The sequence below is a fragment of the Lonchura striata genome, chromosome 13, assembly GCF_050655825.1.
Source record: "Lonchura striata isolate lonStrDom1 chromosome 13, ASM5065582v1, whole genome shotgun sequence".
NCBI lineage: Eukaryota > Metazoa > Chordata > Aves > Passeriformes > Estrildidae > Lonchura > Lonchura striata.
This window is the reverse complement of record NC_140715.1, coordinates 13,552,148-13,572,370: the sequence shown is the minus strand read 5'-3', so window position 1 is coordinate 13,572,370 and position 20,223 is coordinate 13,552,148. Positions and strand designations below refer to the sequence as shown.

Genomic DNA, 20,223 nt, shown 5'->3' with positions numbered 1-20,223 from the left:
CCGGGGCTGCCCGGAGCGCGGCGGGGGCGGCGCGGGGGCTGCCCGGCGGGGCGGGCGGTCCCGTCCCCGCTCCCCGCGGCCGGGCTGCGCCGTGTGGCAGCGCCTCTGTCAATCAGCCTGACTTCACTCCGCACGCCCTGTGCTTCCAGTACTATACCCCCGCCGCCTCCTGGTGTCTCTGCTTCGCTGCGAGCCGGGAGCGCGGCCGCCACTGCCGCTGCGGCTGCGGCTGGGCGAATGCGCGGGCGGCGGGGCGCGGGGCAGCGCTGAGCGGCGCGGAGCGGCGCGGAGCGGGGCTGCCGCCTGGCCCGCCCCGGCTGCGGGCAGCCCGGGCGCCGGCCCCCGCCTCGGGCCGGGGCCGCCGCGATGGACCCTCCCGCGGGCATCGCCTGCGTCCTGCTCTGCTGCGCGCTCGCCCTGCCCGCCGGCGCCCTGCGGCGCCCCGGGGACAGAGGTAGGTCTCCGCCGGGACGCCTCCGGGGCTGCTCGCCCTGCCCCGCCGCCGCCGGCCGGTGGCCGCAGCACGCCCGTCCCAAGTAGCGGCTCGCCGCCCCGCGGCTTTCGCTCCCCTTGAACTTCTGCGGCTACTTTTGCCGGGTTGCCAGTTGTTTCCTGCAAGCGGCAGGCGGGGACGGGGCAGCCGCGCCGCCGGCGGGGAAGGGACGCGGAGCGCCGGGCAGTGACAGCGCGGCGCCGCTGCCCGCAGCCCCGCGCCGCCCGCCGCCTGCCCCGCGGAGCGGGCGAGCCCCGGCGGGCAGGGAGCGGCGCCTGGGGTTCCCGTGCGGGCTGAAACACATGGCAGCTCGTCTGCCTCCTCCTCCTCCTCTTCCTCGCATCCGTCCGAAACTCCCGGGCTCCCCACTGAGACCGCTCCCGACCCCTGCCCGCGGCTTCCCCGTCAGCGCTCGACTCAAACCCGCCGCACCGGGGGTAGTTTGAGGGACGTGCCTTTGCCTTGCAGGCTTGCCACCTGCAAATCCAGCCCCTACCCCTGCCCCTGCGAGCAGTCCCGAAGTGAATCAATGCCCTGTCTTCAACGCTGGCCGCCCGGGAGCCCCCCAAAGTCCCCGAGGGGACCCGGTCACTGACTGGGCGTGCAGCGTGCGGGGTCCGGGCTGGTGGCGAAGGGGAGCGGGACCGCGCTGCAGGGACAGGAGTGCGGGGTCCTGGCAGGGTGGGGAGGCTCACGCTGCCGTCTGGTATTTTGGGGAAGAAAAGGCAAGTTTGAGCGAACTCTGCACACTTCATGCAGGTGAACCAAGTGCCTGCAAAGAGTGCAGTGTCCATCTGCCTTATGTAAGTGTCTGCTGTACTAATGAATAATGGAATAAAAATCCCGCGGCATCAGGATATGTTTAGTTCTAGTATATCTGTCCTCTCTTGCTTTCTCCCTGTAAAGATTCAATCCTGAGGAATATAGAGGAGTACAGCCTTGTCATCCCCACGAGCACCGATTCAGAGGGCAGGTTCCTGTCCCACTTGGTGTCTGGACCACCAAAAGCACGCTTCAGGAGAGCTGTGGAGGACTTGCAACATGAAGCAGCAAATGAGCAGATATTTTACAATGTCACTGTTTTTGGAAGAGAGTTTCACTTCAGGTTGCGGCCAAACTCCAGGCTCGTGGCCCCTGGAGCAACAGTTGAGTGGCAGGAGGACTCTGAGGAGACTCATATCGAACCTCTCTATGGGAATTGCCTCTATGTTGGGGATATCACTGATCTGCCAAATGCTTCAGTTGCTATCAGCAATTGCGATGGACTGGTAAGTTACTTTTGTTATTATATCAAAGATAATTATATTAATTTCCTACAGTCTTAAAATATAAAATGTGTGGACTGTCAGAAACTCACACCTCATATGGTAACTGTGAATGCAAATTAACTAATGTTCCCTTGTGTGGGAATAGCTGTGCTGCACCAAGAGCTGATTTACAGACAGTGGCACTAGAAGTTTGAGCACATGCTCTGAGGTAGCTACTCTGGAACAGAGCAGCTGAAAAGAGTGTTTATGTTCATTTGTGGTAAAGTTACTTGAGGGGGTCTGATGCTCTAAACCAGAAGGTTAAGTGTCAAGTTCTCAGCATGCTCTTCCACTTCTCACTCACAGCCTGCAAAGGTAAATGTTAGAAAGAGTTAATCCCAAATAATGGGCTGGACTACCTTGGAAACAAATTTGATAGGTAAAATATGGTTTTGTCCTGGAAAATTTTAATTTATTCAGAGTCTGTTTTCTTGGATATTTCACTTGGTGAGTTTCATTGCCTAATCAAGTGATTGATGAAAAGTTGCAGAAGACTTTGAGTTTTATGAGCAAAACAGCCCCCTGTGATACATTTGTCAAAGCTGTGTTTTAAAACTGGCTGCAGCTTTCTGTTCTGGAGTGCATGTTCAGCACTCAGATTATCACTGTTTGTCCCTGACATCCTAAACTGTCACACTGTCATTTGAACAGTAATTACTGCACAGCAATTTGTTTAGTGAGAAAGGGGCTATATTTTTTTTATAATGTCCAGTTTATCCAGCCCTTATTTTCTTGCTATAGCCGTCAGAGTTTGTAATTTTGAGATTGCTTAATTGTAATGCATTCTGCTTCTGCATAAAGAACCAGTGAGAGTCAGTTGTATTTCTATTTATTTAGTCATAGGAAGTTGTTCATTTGCTGTGCCAAGAAGATGACATGTATGGAGATAGTATGTTGGCTAGCTGAGAATGGAAGGGAATCAAATACTTTTCCCCTTAGCCTTTCCTTTCCTGTGTTTTCTCCCAGCCATGTGCATTCCTGTTTTGAGAAGCAGGTTTTAATGTTGCAGTTGTTTGATGTGGACAGCTGGCTGAGGGTAAGAGAAGCACCAGGACTGAGCAAGAAGAGCCATTCAGAGAGCAGAGTGTGAGCCTGCAGTTCTGCCTCGGGGGGGAAGCAAAAGTTCTGTGCTCTCCCTCTGTCTAGCACAGATCACTTTGTGTAAGGCAAATTTACTTGCTCAAGATTTACTTGCTCTTTACTTTTAAAACTGGGGCAGAACCAAAGTTCCTTGTTCATCTGTGCTGAAAGGTGGAGGAAGATCCTGTTGATGGCTGCTCCTTGCCTTGTGTTCTTCTCAGCACAGGTGTTGACTGTAAGGGCAGGGGGGGAGCTTGTTCCTTCTGCCTTCCAATGTTTGCCTCAATGTGGGCTCCTTATATTTAGACAAAAGAGTTATGATAAAACAGAACAGGAGTTAAAGCCAAACTTTGGATGAGACTCTAAAGGTCCAAGGCCTCATGTTGCATGTAAAAATGACAAAGAATGAGAATGATTTACAAAATGAAGTAAATATATAAATGAAAGGCTTTATAAATTACTGCTCTTTTCATGTTTATAATGTCTCAAATGCAAAGGTGTGAAGCCAGGCCTCAGTGCAATAATAAATATACTCATAAATGACTGGAATCCAGAACGCTACCAAAGGAATTGTAGTTTTCAACCTGTATGCCCAACTCATGTGCTTGCCTTTTCCAGTGTTCTTGTTTCCATTAGAAGAAGAGTTGGTCTGGGCTGGGAGGTGCCACATTCTAATCTGAATGATTTTCACGTGGAATTACAATTTCTGTGGTTCTGCTAATACATTTGGAAATGGATTGCTGCTTCCTCCAGGGTGTATCTACGTGGTAGATGTCACAGGGCAGAGATGTGTTTTTTTGCCCAGGTCACTGAAGCCTTCGCGCAGGAAGCATTGCCTCAATACCTTTAGATTTCCCTGAGATTGTGCAGTAAATCTGTTTTGGAACAACAAATTGAACTCCAGTCCCTTGGGCACCATGTTCCATCTCTACCCTTTCCCTCCATCTCAGTTTCTTTCTTTCTGATGGGGTGAGTGTATAAAACAGATTATCAATAGAATTACACAAACTCAAAGGAATTATACCAATGTTTCTCCAAAAGCCACTGCTCTGTGGACAGAAATAATAAGCAAGTAACGACAGAAGTTAATACTGCTTGTAATTGTCTCTCTTTATTTCTTGTTTTTTTGCAAGGAGAATTGAAGAGTCCTTGGAGCAATGTGTAGCCAGCAAGACATACTTAGAGACCTCTGGGCTGCATGATTTTCTTGAGTTTATTGACATTTGGATGTGAATAAAGAAATGGACAAGGCTATTCTCAACTGTTTTTCTATGCCTGTTTTTTACTTCACACCTAGTTTTCTTCAGTGGGCCTAAGTATTTCCACCACATTTTCTAGGTTATTCTGGAGATAGGGATGGTGGGCCTCTCTCACAACTGAGTTGTCAACTGACAAGTGTTAGAATTTTACATTATAAACTCGATTAATTTAATTCCTAGTATTTATTTTTGAAGTTCTTGCTTTTGAAGGTGGTTTGACATCTGTCTATTCTTCTTGTGGTCTTCTGTCTTTTGCGTCAGCCATCAGGGCTGAAACAATACTGGACTTGAAGTATTCTACTTTGATTTTTACATTGCAAACTTTTGTTGACTGAATCTAGTTTAAGTCAGCAAATGTATCTGCCACCTTGCCAGCTTCTGATGTTACCTCCTTTGAACAGCCCTTTTGGTTTGCACTGCACTACCAACTATGTCTTATTTTCCAGTTATTGTCTTAGAAGAATCTGGCTGGTGGAATTGCTATTGCCAAATGAGAAGTTGTTGGAAGGAATTTACATAAAAATAGTAGATCTGTGAAGGGACTTTTGAACTATACTATGAATGATGAAGATTTGCTGCCCTGACCAAAGAGACACACATTAGTTTGGGTACTCACGATTTTCTGTATCAAAATTCAGCCAAAAATTTATTGACCTAGAAATCAAATCTGAGGCAGATGAAGAGAACTTCTGAAGTATGCAATCTAAGTGTGTTGTCAGAGCTGGAGTAGGTCATTAAAAATTGTGGATGAAGAATCAAAGTTAAAGCTAATCAATAGATTTTTAATAGCTTTCTGAATTATGAATGTGATTTTTACCATATTAAAAAAAACGTACTGTGAAAGCTTTCCCACTTAAGATAAAAACACTTAGGACAATTTGTTATCATCTTGGTTGGCCTGACATCATTCAAGCTATTTCTCCACTGAGTGGGCAGAGCAAGCATGGTCAGCTCTCCATGGCCAGCAGGCTGTGGTGGAAGTTGTTGTGCTTTGAGTATGTTCTTGGTCTTTGGCCAGATTCTTACTTGTGGATGCAGTTGGAGGATGAGGGAGCTGGCTGTCCTCTCCAAGGGTTGTGAAGGAGAGTGGTTGGAGGCTGTAAAAAATGCTATAAAACAACAAAAAGTTAGGATTATCTTAATCTTTCCCGATTATTGCATAATTATTATTGCAGAACTTTCTTCACTTCAGCAGATGAACCTGCCATTGTAGAAGAACTCTTTACACATCTAGAATTTTGATAAATATTTCTGCAGTGCTTGAGGCAGATGTGCCAAAAAAGTCTTCTTCGGGTTGGCAGCATGGCACAATTTGGTTGTGGAAATTCAGAGACATAAACCCCCTCCCAGTGTCATCATGGCATTTGTAGTTTGTGAGCTAGAATGTGTACCTAGACAGGAAAAACACAATATCAACAGCACAGCTGAAGTGGATAATGAACACATGATTAACTTAGGCTGCAGTGCAGAGTCAGATGTACTGACAGGACTGAGAAGACTGAGGATCACTACTCCATGATGAACAATCAATGTGATCTGATTGAACCCACTGAAGCAAAGGAAGGAACATCAGTTTCAGTAGCACATCATGATGTCCTAGTTTGACTCCATTAGTATGATCCTCTTCCAATTTTAAAGGTAAAAGATCGGCTGTCCAAAAATTTTGCAGTGTTGTCACTAAAATGGAAAGGGTTAGGTTATTAGAAGAAAATACATAGAAATTAGCTTTTCAAGCCATCTCTGGTTGTTTGTTTTCTAAACAAGCTGTAAGCCTTACATGGCTGGGGCTACCAAGGCAAACACAAGTGCAGTGGACTTGTTTCTTCTTGTGATGAGCCAGGCAGGGTTTGCTCTACAACACTTCAGTCTTTCCTGTGCTCTGTGCTAACCCTCCCAAACTGTTTTTGAGCAGCCTGCTGGCTGGCTGGCTGCTTGCCCAGGCTCTGTTTCTTCTCGAAACGCTTGGGACACCAGCAGTGCTTTTTCGACTCATGCCCAATGCTGCAGTGTGTGTAGCCCTGGGCTCACCTGGGTGGGTTTATGGTGATACATTTCCCTTTCCTAACCAGTCATGGATCCTCAGGAACTGGCTGGTGCATTGTCTGCTGTCAATACAAGTGCACATCTGCCAGTTCTCTCAAGATGTCGTTAGGTATTATTTATATTAGGAGTATTTTATTTCCTGTTTTAAATCAGAGAACAAAATTTTTTTCCTCAGTTTTTATTTTATAGGGATGTATTCATATAATCTAATTTCTAAAGTGTAAATGTAGAATCTCATGTTCAGATCCAGTCAATGGTATTTCCTGAGAACAATTCCAGCTACTCATGTGAAATGCCTGCCTTTCTCCCCTTCCTCCTGCCACCTTCCCCGCCTTTTTAAAGGCATTTAGACACCTTGTGAAGTCTAGCCTTGCTTAGTATAGTTCTTCTTCACTTTGAGCATGAGTTTGATCTCTTTGAAGTAAGTGAATTTTAAAGTTATATTGTTATATACTGTTCTGACAGAGGTGTTTTCTTGGAACTGCCTACAGAGTTGAAGGTGAATCTAACTCACCTTAGGTGGAACATGTAATTTACCTGGATAAGAGGGTGAAGGAGCTGCTCACAATGAATATACCAGGAGAAAGCAGACATGCTTATGTAACCGTTATTTTTCCTTTTAGACATCCATCTTCTGCTGTCATATGGATTTATAATTTAGTCGCGTTTCTTTTTGATCTGGTTTTTGGATTACACTGGTTTGTGATGTAGTAAAAAAGCAGAGCTCAAGGTAGCACAATATTATCTTCAAAGTCTGGTCAGGTCTAGTGCCTGACAGTTTAAACAGATGCCTGTTACAAATAATTCCAGCAATTCCTTTTCTGTATGCTAAATTCTTAGCATTTACATTATGATGGGGTTGCATGAATTTTAAGGAGATCAAAATTGGGCACGTATGATCTTTTCATTTGGGAGCATTTTCTCATTAAATTACACCAAACTCAAACCAAAGTGCCATTTGCGGTTTTTTGTTCTCCATTTTTTAATGTAATGGCAAAATTCACTGTGGACTTTTTTTGATAAGTAGAACTGTAATACAGTGGCAGAAGAAGTGCAAATAAGTTCTGTGACACAGTATAGAACAAAATGTAAAAGCCATTCTCATTAAGGAAACAGCAGCCCTTCCTCTGCAGATGATCAGTGGGATCACCATTAACCCTTTTTCAAGGGCATTTTGAATTCAGCTGGGGTTTCCACATGGCCAAGCCAAGCATGTGTGTGAATTCCTGCACAATCAGAGCCTGACAGCCCATCCCCAGCTACACACATCATTTCAAAGACCTGTGTTGCCTGGCAAAGAAATGGAGCTCTTTTGATGCCTAACACTCCAGCACGTCCATGTTTTCACAAGACAGAGATTTTGCTTTGTAACCCATTCTCTGGGTTTCTGCTGCTCATTTCCCTGGCCAACACAAGCCTAGTTGGACAGTCCCTTCTGCTGTGTGAATTGCTCAGGCTTTCCCTTTTAAAAGTGATGGTGTGAAAGATGAAGAGTGTAAACACTATGATTCAGCCTCTGACTGGAGTAAATTATCCTCTGCTGTCCTTAAAAGAGACTCTGTCATCAGTAAATACTGTTTCTTTTTTTCTTTGCATCTTCTGTGCATGGATCATCTCACCTACATTTTATCTGAGAGCAGAGCAAATAATTTCCTGCATCATACAGGTGGACACCATCTGGAAACAGTATCCTCAGGCAGTCAAAACTGGTATCTTTGTGGTATGTTGTAGGCCTTTGGACAAAATATAAGTATTTCTTTAGGTCCTATTTGACCTTGTGTTTCATTGTCCTCATTGTAGTAGTGTATCAGCTGTACTGTGCACTTTGACCACACAAAAACTAATTTTCCAACCAGAATATTAAACTATGTATATCCAAGGAAAGGGGCCTAGTGTCTCCTGCTTCCCATCTTGAAAGACCCAAATATAGGAACTAATTTTGATAAGGTCATAATTAATTTCTGGGGTAAGCAGAGCATCTATTTTGAGAAGACTGTCCCTCTTAGCTTCCAAAGGTGTGTCCCTCAAAAGGTGCTATTAGCTCACTTACCTGCCAGCTCGCTGCTTCCTCATGGTGTGGCGAGGGTGTTCCCTGAGAATTCAAGACTCCTGCAAGACATTTTGGGTTAGTTCCATGTTTCCTTTCTGCTACAGAAGGCTAAAAAAATTTTTTTGGATCAACCAGAACTCTGGCTGCTGCATGGAGCAGGACCTTTTCTCCAGAGATCACACTAGTGTTTTATTCGACCTACTTCTGAGTACTTTTTATTTATGGTGACTGTTGCTTTGTAAGCAGGTCATGCACTGCCTGCTTGATGCCATACTTACTAATGGCACACTGGGACATTTCTCATACCGGGTCTGATTAAAACAGAAGCAGGGAGCAGGTCTTGAGTGTCTTGCAGGGGGTTGCACAACCTTGCTCTGATGTGCACACCCTCCTTTTCGGATCACCTTGTCCCTTTATTGCTTTCTTTCTTCCAAAGTTTCAGTAAGTTCTTTGACACATCACATCTGGTTCCTTTAGCCCCTTTATCTGAGTGTGTTTTAAATTCATCTTTGTTTGCAGAGTCTTGACACAGCGGGTTCCCAGCTTTAATAGTCTGCAAATGAAAGGCCCACATTTCACACGCTATTTTCAGCACTGTTCTATTAAACTGTAACATTGAAAAGAAGAGTGTCCTCTTCAACTGCGGAAGAGCACGTTGCTTCCCCATCTCTAAATCACAGCTTCAGCTATAGATCTTCTCAGTTATTCCCAGGTCTCAAAACGTCTGGTACTTTCTTCAGATCTGGAGTTCTTGGAGTTGTAAGTGTGAATCTCAGCATTAATGTTTCTGTTTTTTCTTCTAAGTAACTTTTTTTTTGTTTAAAGAAAGAGTTTTAAAGTGTTTCCCTCAAGGAAAAGACAGAGATGCCAGTTTGCTTTCTTGAAATCTCAAAAATCCCCAGGCCAGTGAAAATCATCCCAAGTATGTTGTTTTGAAGGTGTCATTTTACAGTACAGATGAGTTTCTCTTTACACCTTGTGTGTGCCTCTGTGAGGCTTTGTGCTCTGCTGTGGGTTCCGTGGGCTGGCTGCCCCTAATTTGGGGAGGTTCATTTACTGACCATGGTAACTTCAGCACCATTTATCCTCTCTAATGCCACAGAGAGAACCTGCCCTCAACACTGATTTATACACTTGCTTTTTCCTCCCCACTTCACGCCCCCTTTAGGACTCCATCTACTGGTCCCTTTGTTTTCCAAATCTTTGCCTTGCTGAAATGGAAGTCCCATTTGTACAACTTGCTGTTGATTTTTGGTCTTGGCATCCCAGGTGTGTTGAAGTTTTTCAGTGTTAACTGTCAAGCTTTTATATTTTTTTTATTCCTTTTGAATTGGCTCATGTAAAATTTAGTGTTTTGCCTCTTTATTGTTGTATTTGTGACCCTTATCTTCAAAATAAAGACACTATTAATTCTTCACTTGTGCAGCTCTCTGTGGAGAATTCAGAGGTTGGAATTGCCTAGTGTCCCCGGTACTTTCTGGCTCTTCCACCTGCAAAGTAGGCAGTGTAGGTTGCCACTTTTCTTTTGATGTAGTGAGCTATAAATACAGCTACTTTAGCTTCTTTCCTCCTGCCATTCCCTTTAACTTTTCCTATAGCTGCCATCTCTGTGTTTGAATTTTATTATATGGTCAGACTGCTATTTCCCAGCATTTAACCTCTAGCCTCATGGACCTCAGGGGACAAATTACAATCTATTTTCCACTGAAATTAAGTGTGAAGCCTACTAATCCTGTAATGAGAAAGTCAGTGGACATCACTGGTATCTGTGAATAAGAAGAGCTCCTTCTACCTGCAACTAGATACATCTAATTTATGCATTTAACTTATTTCTCTTCAATAAGTCTGTGGACTATAGGTTGCTGTTATTGCCCTGCAATGAAGGTGAATGATTTTTACGGTTTTTTGAGTCAAGAAAGCTGGAAGGAAATACCTAGCATATGGTGAGCATCTAACTGTTTTTTGAAAAACATGAAATCTAAATATCTACCTGAGGTAGCACAGAGCCACAGCTTGATGTCGGCCCTGAGTCTTAAAGCCTTTATTAATATGTTTTCTGATTTACTGTCACTGTAAGAATAATGAAGTGGATGTGTGGAGAAGAACCTGCATGGCTAATGAGCAGGATGGCTAATGAGCAGACTGGCTAATGAGCAGGCTGGCCAGCAGCTCTCTTTTACCCCACCACTTACAATCCTGCCAAGAAGCAGTCCATGAAATGGCAGGGGGCATTGAATTTTGAGAATGATACAGCAAATTTCTACAGGATCCCTGAGTGCAGCTCTCTCAGCCTGCTGCTGTGCCTGCTTCCCAAGGTCGTGGGCAGTCTCTCTTTCACCCCTCCTGCTCCCCCTGTGCCCTGGGGGCTCTGGGCTGCAGCAGCAGCTTCCAGCATGTCCAGTGGAGCTCTGGACATGCATCTGCCCCCCCAGGCAAGCCCATCCACCACCTTCACACCACACACCCAGGATGGGCACTTCAGACTCAGGGCTACTCTTGCACAATTCAGTGCGTGGGAGGGATTTCTTTTTTGAGTTTTGTTTCTGAACATGTGTTTTTTTGGCATGATTTAATGAGTATTGTAGAGTGTAGAATGGAGAAAGTCAAAATAATACATTGAGTCCAACAGGAAAGGAAGGCTTACTTTCTTGGGAGTAAAACTATTTCAAGAGCTAAGCATAGTAATGCACCATTTACATTTTAATTAAAATACAGAAAGATTATAGAATTTAGAAAGGAAGCGGGGAAAGCACTTGCTGAATTTTTAGATTAGATGTTAGGAAAAACTTCACCAAAAGGGCTGCTGAACTTGGAACAGGCTGCTCAGGGAGGTACAGATGTGGCACCAGGGGCCATGGTTTGGTGTGGGCTTGACAGTCCTGTGGTAATGGTTGGACTTAAAGATCTTCCAAGTCTCTTCCAGCCTAAATGATTCCATGGTTCTGTGATTCTCATTTCTCTGCTCTTTCCCCCATATGCAAAAGGCAGAACTAACATCCAGTACCTGCCCTAGGCAGCTGCATCTTGCATTTCTCCCATGCTGAAATGTGTGACTCCCAAGGCTGGCACAAGGGCTGGTGCCCATGGCCATCACATCGCCTGCAGGACATTCCAGTTTCCAGGGCAGAGCCCACACTTTGGAAAAACCTACAGAAAACACAGAGATTAACCAAGGGTAGGTGGCAGCACAGGCTGTTGTAATAGTGGGTTTATTTGTTTTAAATCATGGGTTTTGGGTAAATCATGTTCTTCCAACTCATATGCAGAGTTGGACTAATTTTTCAGAGTGCTAAAATTGCAAGGCTTTTCTCTTCCTCCAAGCAGAGGAGCTGTGGAAGGAATGTAAGAGATGTTGTTCAGAAAGCATTCTGCAAACCAGAATGTATTTAAGAAAGAGTCTTTGAGAAATAAATCACTACCTGGTGATGAAGACAGCTGAGCTGGGCTCAGTGAGAGTCTTTCACATGCCAACATTCTCACATGACAGGAGGTATATTGGAAGATTACAGGGTTGGAAACTTGCAAGGCTGAAAATGTCTGAAAGTTTTAATATACCTAAAGTAATAGCTGGATAAAATGGTGTCTTTCAGACTTCAAGATGCTCTCTAAAGCACCATGAACATACATAGGGTCACAACCTTTTACCTGTTGTAATCAACGAAAAAAGCCCCACCCCAAATCCCAGAAGCAGAAATTTTATGCCACTTCTGTTCAATACCATTAAATACCTCAGGGATAAAGAAGTTTTAGAGATAAATTTGCATTGATTTCAGATTTATAACCAAGCTTGAAATTAGAGTTTTCTAATAGTTTTAGGTTTTATTGTAAAATTGGCAAACCCGCCATTCATCAGTAAACCAAAATATTTAATTCCCAAATAAGTGCTAAGAGGTGTCTGTCAATATTAAATTTGTTTGCAAAGTTGCAGCACGTTAAGGCTGACATAAGCAGCAAGTGTAAAAATGGGATTAATCAAAGGATGATTTAGTACTCTGAAAGAAGAATATGAAACCCAGTCTGGATAAGTAGTAGAAAAGCAAAGAAAGACAAGACCATTTACAAGATGTTTTGAATTAATTTAATCTCCTCAGAAGGAGAATGTAATGAATTTCTGTGAAAATAAAGTGCTTAATTCACTGCAGTCAAATTAAGCCCAACAATAATCATACACATTTATAAAATAGAATAAAAATGCTGAACCTATGAAAAGACAGTGTAATCTTGCATTTATCTAAACAGAAAATCACACAGGAAAACCCCCATATTTCTGTTAAGGTTTGTGTCATGATCCATCATCATTTTACATAAGGGCCAGGGAAGTCCTATGGCAAGTAGCTGATTTTTGGGTCTGTTCCAAAGCTGCTGAAGTGAATGTGTTTAGTTTCACTGGCTCTGTTTGGCTTTGTGTGGACAGGTTGATTAGCAGAGTATTTGGGACAAAAAGCAGGCCATGGAGTATTCCAGAGCACAACCTTGTCGTTCACCTTGTTCTCTGTCCCCTGATGCAGTGGTGCTGGGGAGGGAGGTGAGGATGAGAAGATCAAGTGCAGCTTTTCCCATGGCTGTTTATATCCCGTGTGCTGGATGGAACAGGACAGAACTGTGTGCCTCAAAACCTGAAATAGCTCTGCTAAACCTTCTTCCCCTTCTCCTCACACCACATCCCCACCACAGAAGAGGTGATGCATTAAGTAAGGGGGAGGGACCAGGAGAAACCCTCCAGTCCATGCCAGGAGGATGAGGCAATTCCAGCTGCCTTGAATTTGCAGGCTCATTCTGACAGCTTTTCTGTCTCCATATTCCTGTGAAGATGAGGCCAGAAAGGAGAAAGATTTTCCTGCTGACACTGCCTCTCTTTGCCTCTGCTCTGCTGGGGGCGTGGTGGTGGAAGAGCTTTCTCTGCCTGAGATGTTAGTTTTAACCTCCATAAAACTAGCATCACTTGCAAAAAACCCCACCCAAATGCCAAATACAGTCCTCCAACAAAAAAAACCCAAGTCACAAGAGAGAACAACATGAGAAAAACTCTAATTGCACATCTGTTCAACAGACTTTTGTGATAACTCAGCAACAGCTAATTGAAACTCCTGGATCATAAATATGCTTTCAGCCAAACTGGAGTTTACTTTCCCTGATGCTATCTCCTTTCAACTCCCCATTGCACTCTGAGGTTCTGGTGGTCAGGATTCCAACAATCTGTCACTAGATGGGAAAATTAGAAGTTGGGTCCATTGAATTATAATGAGCCAAACCCCTGTTAATCTGCATCATCATATCTTCCCAGATTTCTGGGAGCTCTGTCACTTTGCATTAGCTGAGGACCTGGCCTTATGTAATTAGAGGTTTTCACACTCATGTGGAGATATGCCCTCCTCTGACAGCCTGGATTGCAGGCTCCCATGGTTTGAAAAGAGATACACTCCTTCTTGGGAGGCAGCAGGACACACAACATCTGTGAATGTGCATGTTTTCATGAGATTTCACTAAGTAACATATTTAGGGTTTGTTTTTTTGGAAATGGCAAAGTGCACTGGGAAGAGAGACTGGGGATCCCAGGATCTTTGAAGGGTCTCGAATGGGCAGATGGGTTAAAGACACAGCTCCAGGCACTGCTTCTTGTCACACATAACTCACTGAGGGCCTTGTGGCTCCCTGCCTCTGGATTGCCATTCTGAAGTAATTTTTGTGACATTTTCATGTTATTATGCAAGCCTGTAGAAATCATGACAAGAGTAGGAAAACTGTTGAATAAATGCAATGCTAGTAATATGAAATTCATCTGTACTTAGAATATACTTAGGTCTTTGAAGGATTTAGCTGCTTCTGGCAATTTTGTGTTCCTTTTGGGTCATTTTAAGACATGTTTGCTTTGATTTGTGGGTTTAAGAAATATTTGTGCTTAGGTAACACTTTTGTAGTGCACTTCCAGAATGGACTCCATGCAGTCTTTAACCCAAGGTTATAATTTTTGGAGTATTGAATCACTGCTTGCAAGTTCTACAGTAGATTCTAGCTATCCCACTGTGGGAAAGGACTGTTTTTTTATCTTTTAATTTTATATTTGTTTATATTAAGACCACTTTTCACTGACGTCAGAGACCTATCAGGTCAAATCTAATCCTCTATATCTCACAGTGTGCTGGCTAGATTAGCCCTAATACTTGTGTTTTCTAGTCTGTGTGGAGGCAGCTTTCACCTTGTAATGATGTCCTCACTGGAGCTGGTTCTAGGGGATGGTTGAGCCTGTAGGTTCTCACTCCTCACCTTCACAGAGCCAAGCATCTTTGCTGAGGAATGTGGAGCAAATAGCCATCTTTGAAACTGCTGCCAAGAGCTGGTGGATTTGCTCCACCACAGTGAATGGGTTTGAATTCCAAAGCTGCACAGACTGTGTGGAAGTCCACCTCCCTCCCCTCTGGCTGCTGCTGGGCTGCTGGGCACTTCTGCTCTCCTTGTCATGAGCTGCAAAGGCTTCCTGCACTGGGGAAAAATGCACTGTGGTTCCTGGGGAGAAGGGTAGTGCTCAGAGCAGTGAGATGTCTCTGTGTGGGATCTGGGGGACAGGAAGGGATGTGTCAGAAAGAAGCCAAAAGAAAGAGCAGCTGGAGACATCTGGTCACTGTCAGCAAAGCAAGATGCTGAGCACTGGCACTGGAGTGCTGAGGTGGTGAGAACAGCTTGTGAGTGGCCCATGCAGTGGGAAGGAGCAGAAACCACTGCATTTCCTGGCAATTCACAATAGAATCCTTGCTCAGTGAATGTTCTCCTTTAATGAGTAGCTCCAGAAGGGACAATGAAGTAAGAAGTGATGTCCCCATTTATGCTCAGTGCAAGTTTACAGGGCAGGGCTGGAATCTGACTCCATGGGAGAGCAAATGGAGATTCCTGCACCTCTCAGGCCAGGGCACATGTCAGTGCAAGGTGAGTCAGGAGTGCCCAGAGGCACTGGGCAGATGGGAGCAGGGAGCTGGAGACACGTGCCCACATCCCCAACGTGTCCTCGTGTGCTGCAGGACAGTCCCCTCCAGGGCTGCTGTGATTGATTCCATGGGAAGGGTCACAGCTCCAGCCCAGAACGGACTGAAACACCTCTCATCCTCGTCCTGAATTTTCTTCTTTCTCTATTAACATTCTGTCAAAGTTGTTTTCAAAGAAATTTGTCCCCCAGCCTACTGTGCTGCCAGGTTAGAGTAGTGTGAAATGAAAAAAATACATTGAAACCAACAGCACAAATTCAGGTTTTTTGTTTGGGCTTTTGAGAATTCAAAAAAAGGATCCTACAGCTCTGCTGCTGAGTCAGCATTGATTGGATGTGATTTCTGAATGTGATTTTTGTGGTCAAACTTTGCACAGAACTTAGATGTTTAATGTGCCAGTCAATTAAAGCATGCTGTTATGCTAGAAATGGTGCGGTGGCTTTGTGTGGCTTGCTTGGTACTGCCAAAATGGGTCAAAAGTATCAGGAGGAGGTTTAATCTCCCTGTTTACATAGTGTCATTTTGCTTGCTTTGTGGTTCATTGCTTCCTGCAGTGACTGGGGTATAGTCTAAGAGCAGGAAGCCTCCTCTCTCCTCTGTGTGACAAAAATAGCTGGTGCTCTCTCCTGCTGGCGTGATGAAAGTGGTTATGGAGGTGCACGAGAAGTGACTGCTCTGCTGGACAGAGCCCCTCAGCTGGGTCCTGCCTGTCCTGCTGCCCCCTGCTCGGCTGTGGATGTCTCTGGCCAAGCAGCTTTAGTGGCTGAGTGATGTTGGTGAAGTTTTCTGCAGAGCAGCCCAGCAGACCCAGCACAACTCTGGTGGTGCCAGAGAAAGAACAAGTGTTTGGGGCAGGACTTTTGAACAGTTCTGTGGCCAGGTCTGTCCTCCCAAGGTGACCCCTCCTCTCCTTGCACAGTGCAGGATCCCCAGGAAAAGCTGCAGGAAGGTGTCCCCTTCTGCCTTGGGAAGGTTTTTCACAGCGAAGCTCTGCACACTTTTAGATGCCTTCTGACACTTTAATCACACAGGCAAAAAAAGAGCTGTCCAGCTGCTTTTGTAAGGTGTTCAGCAATGAGATTTACTTTAAAGCAAGTAAAAACGTTAGGAAGGTTTTAAGATTGTACTTTAAAGTGTAAGCTTGGTATATCTGTTCTTTTCCTAGGGGTGTTTTATTTGATTCTGGTATTAAGCCAGGAGCTGGTCCAAAGCACGTTAACATAAATGAAAAGAGTTTTATTGACTTTGATGGGATTTGGATCATTCTGCACTAATTAAATTGTAAAGTATCCATTAATAGTGAAGAAAACAGAAGAGAGGAGAGCCAAATACTGTTGTGATGAACCCTATGGAGCTGAGTGAACTGCAGCCAAAGTCCCAGCATCTTTACAGATGAGCTTTTCCATATTTCTCTGCCTCAGTCCTTCTGACACAGATACTTGGTGGATTTTAAAGAGAACTGAATTTATAAAGATCCTTACATTTATCCTGCCTATTTACAAGTTTTCATAGCCACATTTAGTCAATAAATATTACCTTATCCAAGGTAATACTAAGAAAAAAATGGTAAGTGAGGTGTGACAGAAGAAAAAGTTATGCTTTGAACAGCATTGAAATCAGGTACTAATAATTTGCATTTACTTTGCCTGAGTATTCTTGTAAGATTCTTAAGGAACACAGAAATTCCAAAGAAAAGAGAAACAGCTTTTCACTGTTATTGATGTTGTAAGTCGAAGGTAAAGTAAAAGTTAGTATCTTATGTGTCTGGGAGATCTGCATAAAAAATGGTTTTATTTAAAAAAGAAAATTAAAACAGGCTGTTCTGGAACTGACCAAAACTCAACCATGTACAGACAGCTTAAAAATACAGTAATAGTTGAATTTATATGGGCTACTGGATGGATGTTAAAAGGAGCAGGCATTTAAAACTCAGAAATGCTGTTCCTCATTCCTCTTGCAGTGACCCACTGTGCACGGGCAGCAGCAGTGGCCCTTGAATTCAGTAGCCCACATCCTGCTGAGACAGGAGGTCTGCACTCACAAAAAGCATTTACAGGAATTTCCCTGTGACAGAAGGATGGCTGGAAAACACCCCTCATTTGAAACGGGTTGGATGTGTCAGGATTCAGCTGTAGCCATGAAAGCTGAGGTTTTGAGGACATGAGGAGCCCATCTGTGTTTGGCTGTCAGTTCTCCTTAGGCTTCTTTGACAACACAACCCTAAATGAGACGTTTTCTGAAAACATCTTGCTGGCGTTGTTTGCCTGCTGCTGCATTTACTGAAGGACAGTGCTCTTAAGCCAGTTCACAAGGTTTTTTCCATTTCAGATACTTGTAATCAGATTTCCTGGCACCCTGTCTCTTAAACTTAGCAAAAAAGAGGTTTTCCCACCTTCACTGCTCAGGTATTTATGAAGAAATTTGCAATTTGGTTTAGATTTTTACTAAAGTTATCAGGCAAAAATTTTGATCATGCTATGCTGATATCATGACCCCATCTTCTTTTTTATAAGTGTATCTTGCCCTTCCATTGCAAAAATCATAAGGTCTTGTCAGCTGCAGCTGCAGATTGGAGATTAGTCCATTTTTCAATTCTGTGATGGCTGAATCACCCAAACAAATAAATGTTCTAGTAGACTGAAATTTTCTAGAATACTCAAAATAGGAAAAGATGAAAGGAAAGAGTCAGTCTGAGGCCCAGCAGCTCAAATGTTCTTCAGTGCTTCCAAAAATAAAGTGTCAGAAGCAGAACCCTGTATCCCCTTTTAATAAATCTTCTCTTTCAAATCCAGTGGATAACTAATAGAAAGTTTTCAGAAGGAAAACCAAAAGGTTTTATGCTTTATATAAGAAAGATTAAGAGGAGAGGGTCTTTTTTCCTCTTGAGTACATGAGTATGTAGGAACTGTGTTTTAGAATCAGGCTTTTTGTGAGGCCTTCAGAGTTAACTTGCTATTTGGGGAATTTAAAACTGTTCTTGTGCTTGCTGGGAAGGCAGGGAATGAAGTAGAAGAGATTGGCATTGAAAGATGCCACTGCACAGCAATACCCCAGAAGGACAGGTATCACCTTGCAATGGTGACAGGTTGCAAACAGGGTTACAAAACAGGGCTCAGGAAACAACTGAGAACTGCCAGGCTGCCCAAGGGTGCAATCCTGCTCTTTTCTGATCAGTTCTACTCCTATATTTGTTCTGTTGGCCAACGTGGGTACACAGGCAAGTAAGGTTATATAAGAGTTAAAGGTTTAACCTTTCAAAGAACATAACCATTCATTAAAGTGATTTCATTAATTATAAAAAGAAAATTAGATGGAGACTCCAGTACATGGGAATATAGAGATGGATTTGCTTCAGAAGAAATTCTTTCAATATGAAATTACTTTTTGCTCTGAGACAAGGAAAATAATCCAAAGTATAATGGAAATGCTTTCATTACATTTAGCTTCATTGTTTCTAAACAAAAATATTTCTGTCTGAGAGCAAATGACAAATTTTCCCCATCCTAAACCTAATTTGGCAACCAACTGATTTGTTAGTCCAAGGCTGATTTAAAAAAAAAAAAAATCCTAATGTAAAATGTTGCCTTATGTTCCAGGCAATACTGCATGTGTTTCCATAGAAACCTCTTCTCATGTCTTGAACTTGTCAGCATCAACATATGACATTTTAAACTATAAAGCATTTGCATGTACTGCTGCCTCTGTGGACATGAGTGAGATTTGCCAAAAACTGGGATCTTGGAGACTGTTGAAGTTAGGGAAAGGTGAATATCTGTACTCAGATATTCTTTGTACCTCCTGCCTGCTTACAAAGAATAAGGAAGTTTTTTGAGTTCTCACTGAACTCAGGCACTGGGACACAGATTCCTGCTCCCAGCTCCAAGGTCAACAACTAACTCAAAGCCTGGCTTTTCCCCCAGGACTGTTTGTCAGAGGGTTCTGTGTCTGATTCCCTGCACTGTGTGTTTTTGGGCAGTCTGACTTTTCTCAGGTGCACCTGCTTCTCTGTTCTGTGTTCAGCTGAGTTGTTCTTGACCCTGGACACACACAGCCTTTGGACAGTGATGTACACCAGATCTCTCTCTGTTGCTCTGATGCTTTTCATTTTAAACCCAGGGAATGGAAAGTGCAGGTTAAGTGCAGCCTAATCCAAGTGGCAGTGTATTTGCAAAACATTTGAGAAATAAAAGAACTGAAGAAGGGGTACAGGAAAGCCCTAGTCAGTTTAGAGGAAATAGAAGAGATGGTGTTCCAGTGAGCAGTAAAGAGAAATTGGTTTGACTAGCCAGACATAATTGTAAAACATCCTCTAGGAGGGTGCACTAATATAATTGTATGATATGTGCTTTTACTCTCTTCCTTTTTCTGTCTGTAGTATGGGTTGGCTCCTGCTAAAAGATGTATTTGCAGATATGGATGAGCTGCCAAAAATGTGACTAATACAAAAAAGCTCATTGATCTCTTTTTAAAGCCTGTATTAACACTGCTCTCTGGAAGATAATAATCACTTCTCAGTCTTTGCAGTATTTATGCAGACACCTTCCTAAAGGATAGGTCCACTTTTCCAGAGAGAGGAACATTATTACCAGGTTTTATTTTATGTGTGTGAGGACTAGAGGGGTGCCTTCTGTGAGCAGCTGCTAAAATCTCCCCCAGGTCCCCCAGTGCCACTGGCTCCAAAAGGGACACGCTGCTGGCCAGGGCTGAGCCCACCAGTGATGGTTGTAGTGCCTCATAACACATTTCAGAAGAAGGGAAAAGAACTTGCAGCTGTGGTGAGAGGAGTGAGAATATGTGAGAGCAGCAGCTCTGCAGAGCCCAGGGTCAGTGCAGCAGAAAGGGAGGAGGTGCTGCAGGTGCTGGAGAAGACATTCCCCACGGAGGGGCTGGATGTCCTCATGCAGCCCATGGAGGAACACGGGGGAGCAAAGATCCACCTGCAGCCCAAGGAGGAGCCACACTGGAGCTGGGCAAGAGTGTGAGGAGTCCTCCCCCTGAGGAGGAAGGAGCAGCA

General features: G+C 43.9%; 1 protein-coding gene across 1 annotated transcript in view; it reads left to right on the top strand.

Moving 5' to 3' along the window:
- Positions 1 to 293: 293 nt before the first annotated feature.
- The window catches only part of ADAMTS2 (ADAM metallopeptidase with thrombospondin type 1 motif 2), a 169,808-nt gene continuing 149,878 nt past the window's right edge, over positions 294 to 20,223 (top strand). Inside the window, exons 1-2 of the mRNA XM_031506005.3 lie at positions 294 to 454; positions 1,400 to 1,761. Coding sequence (XP_031361865.2) covers positions 367 to 454; positions 1,400 to 1,761 — 450 coding nt within the window. The 5' untranslated portion in view covers positions 294 to 366. The remainder of the gene's footprint in view (positions 455 to 1,399; positions 1,762 to 20,223) is intronic.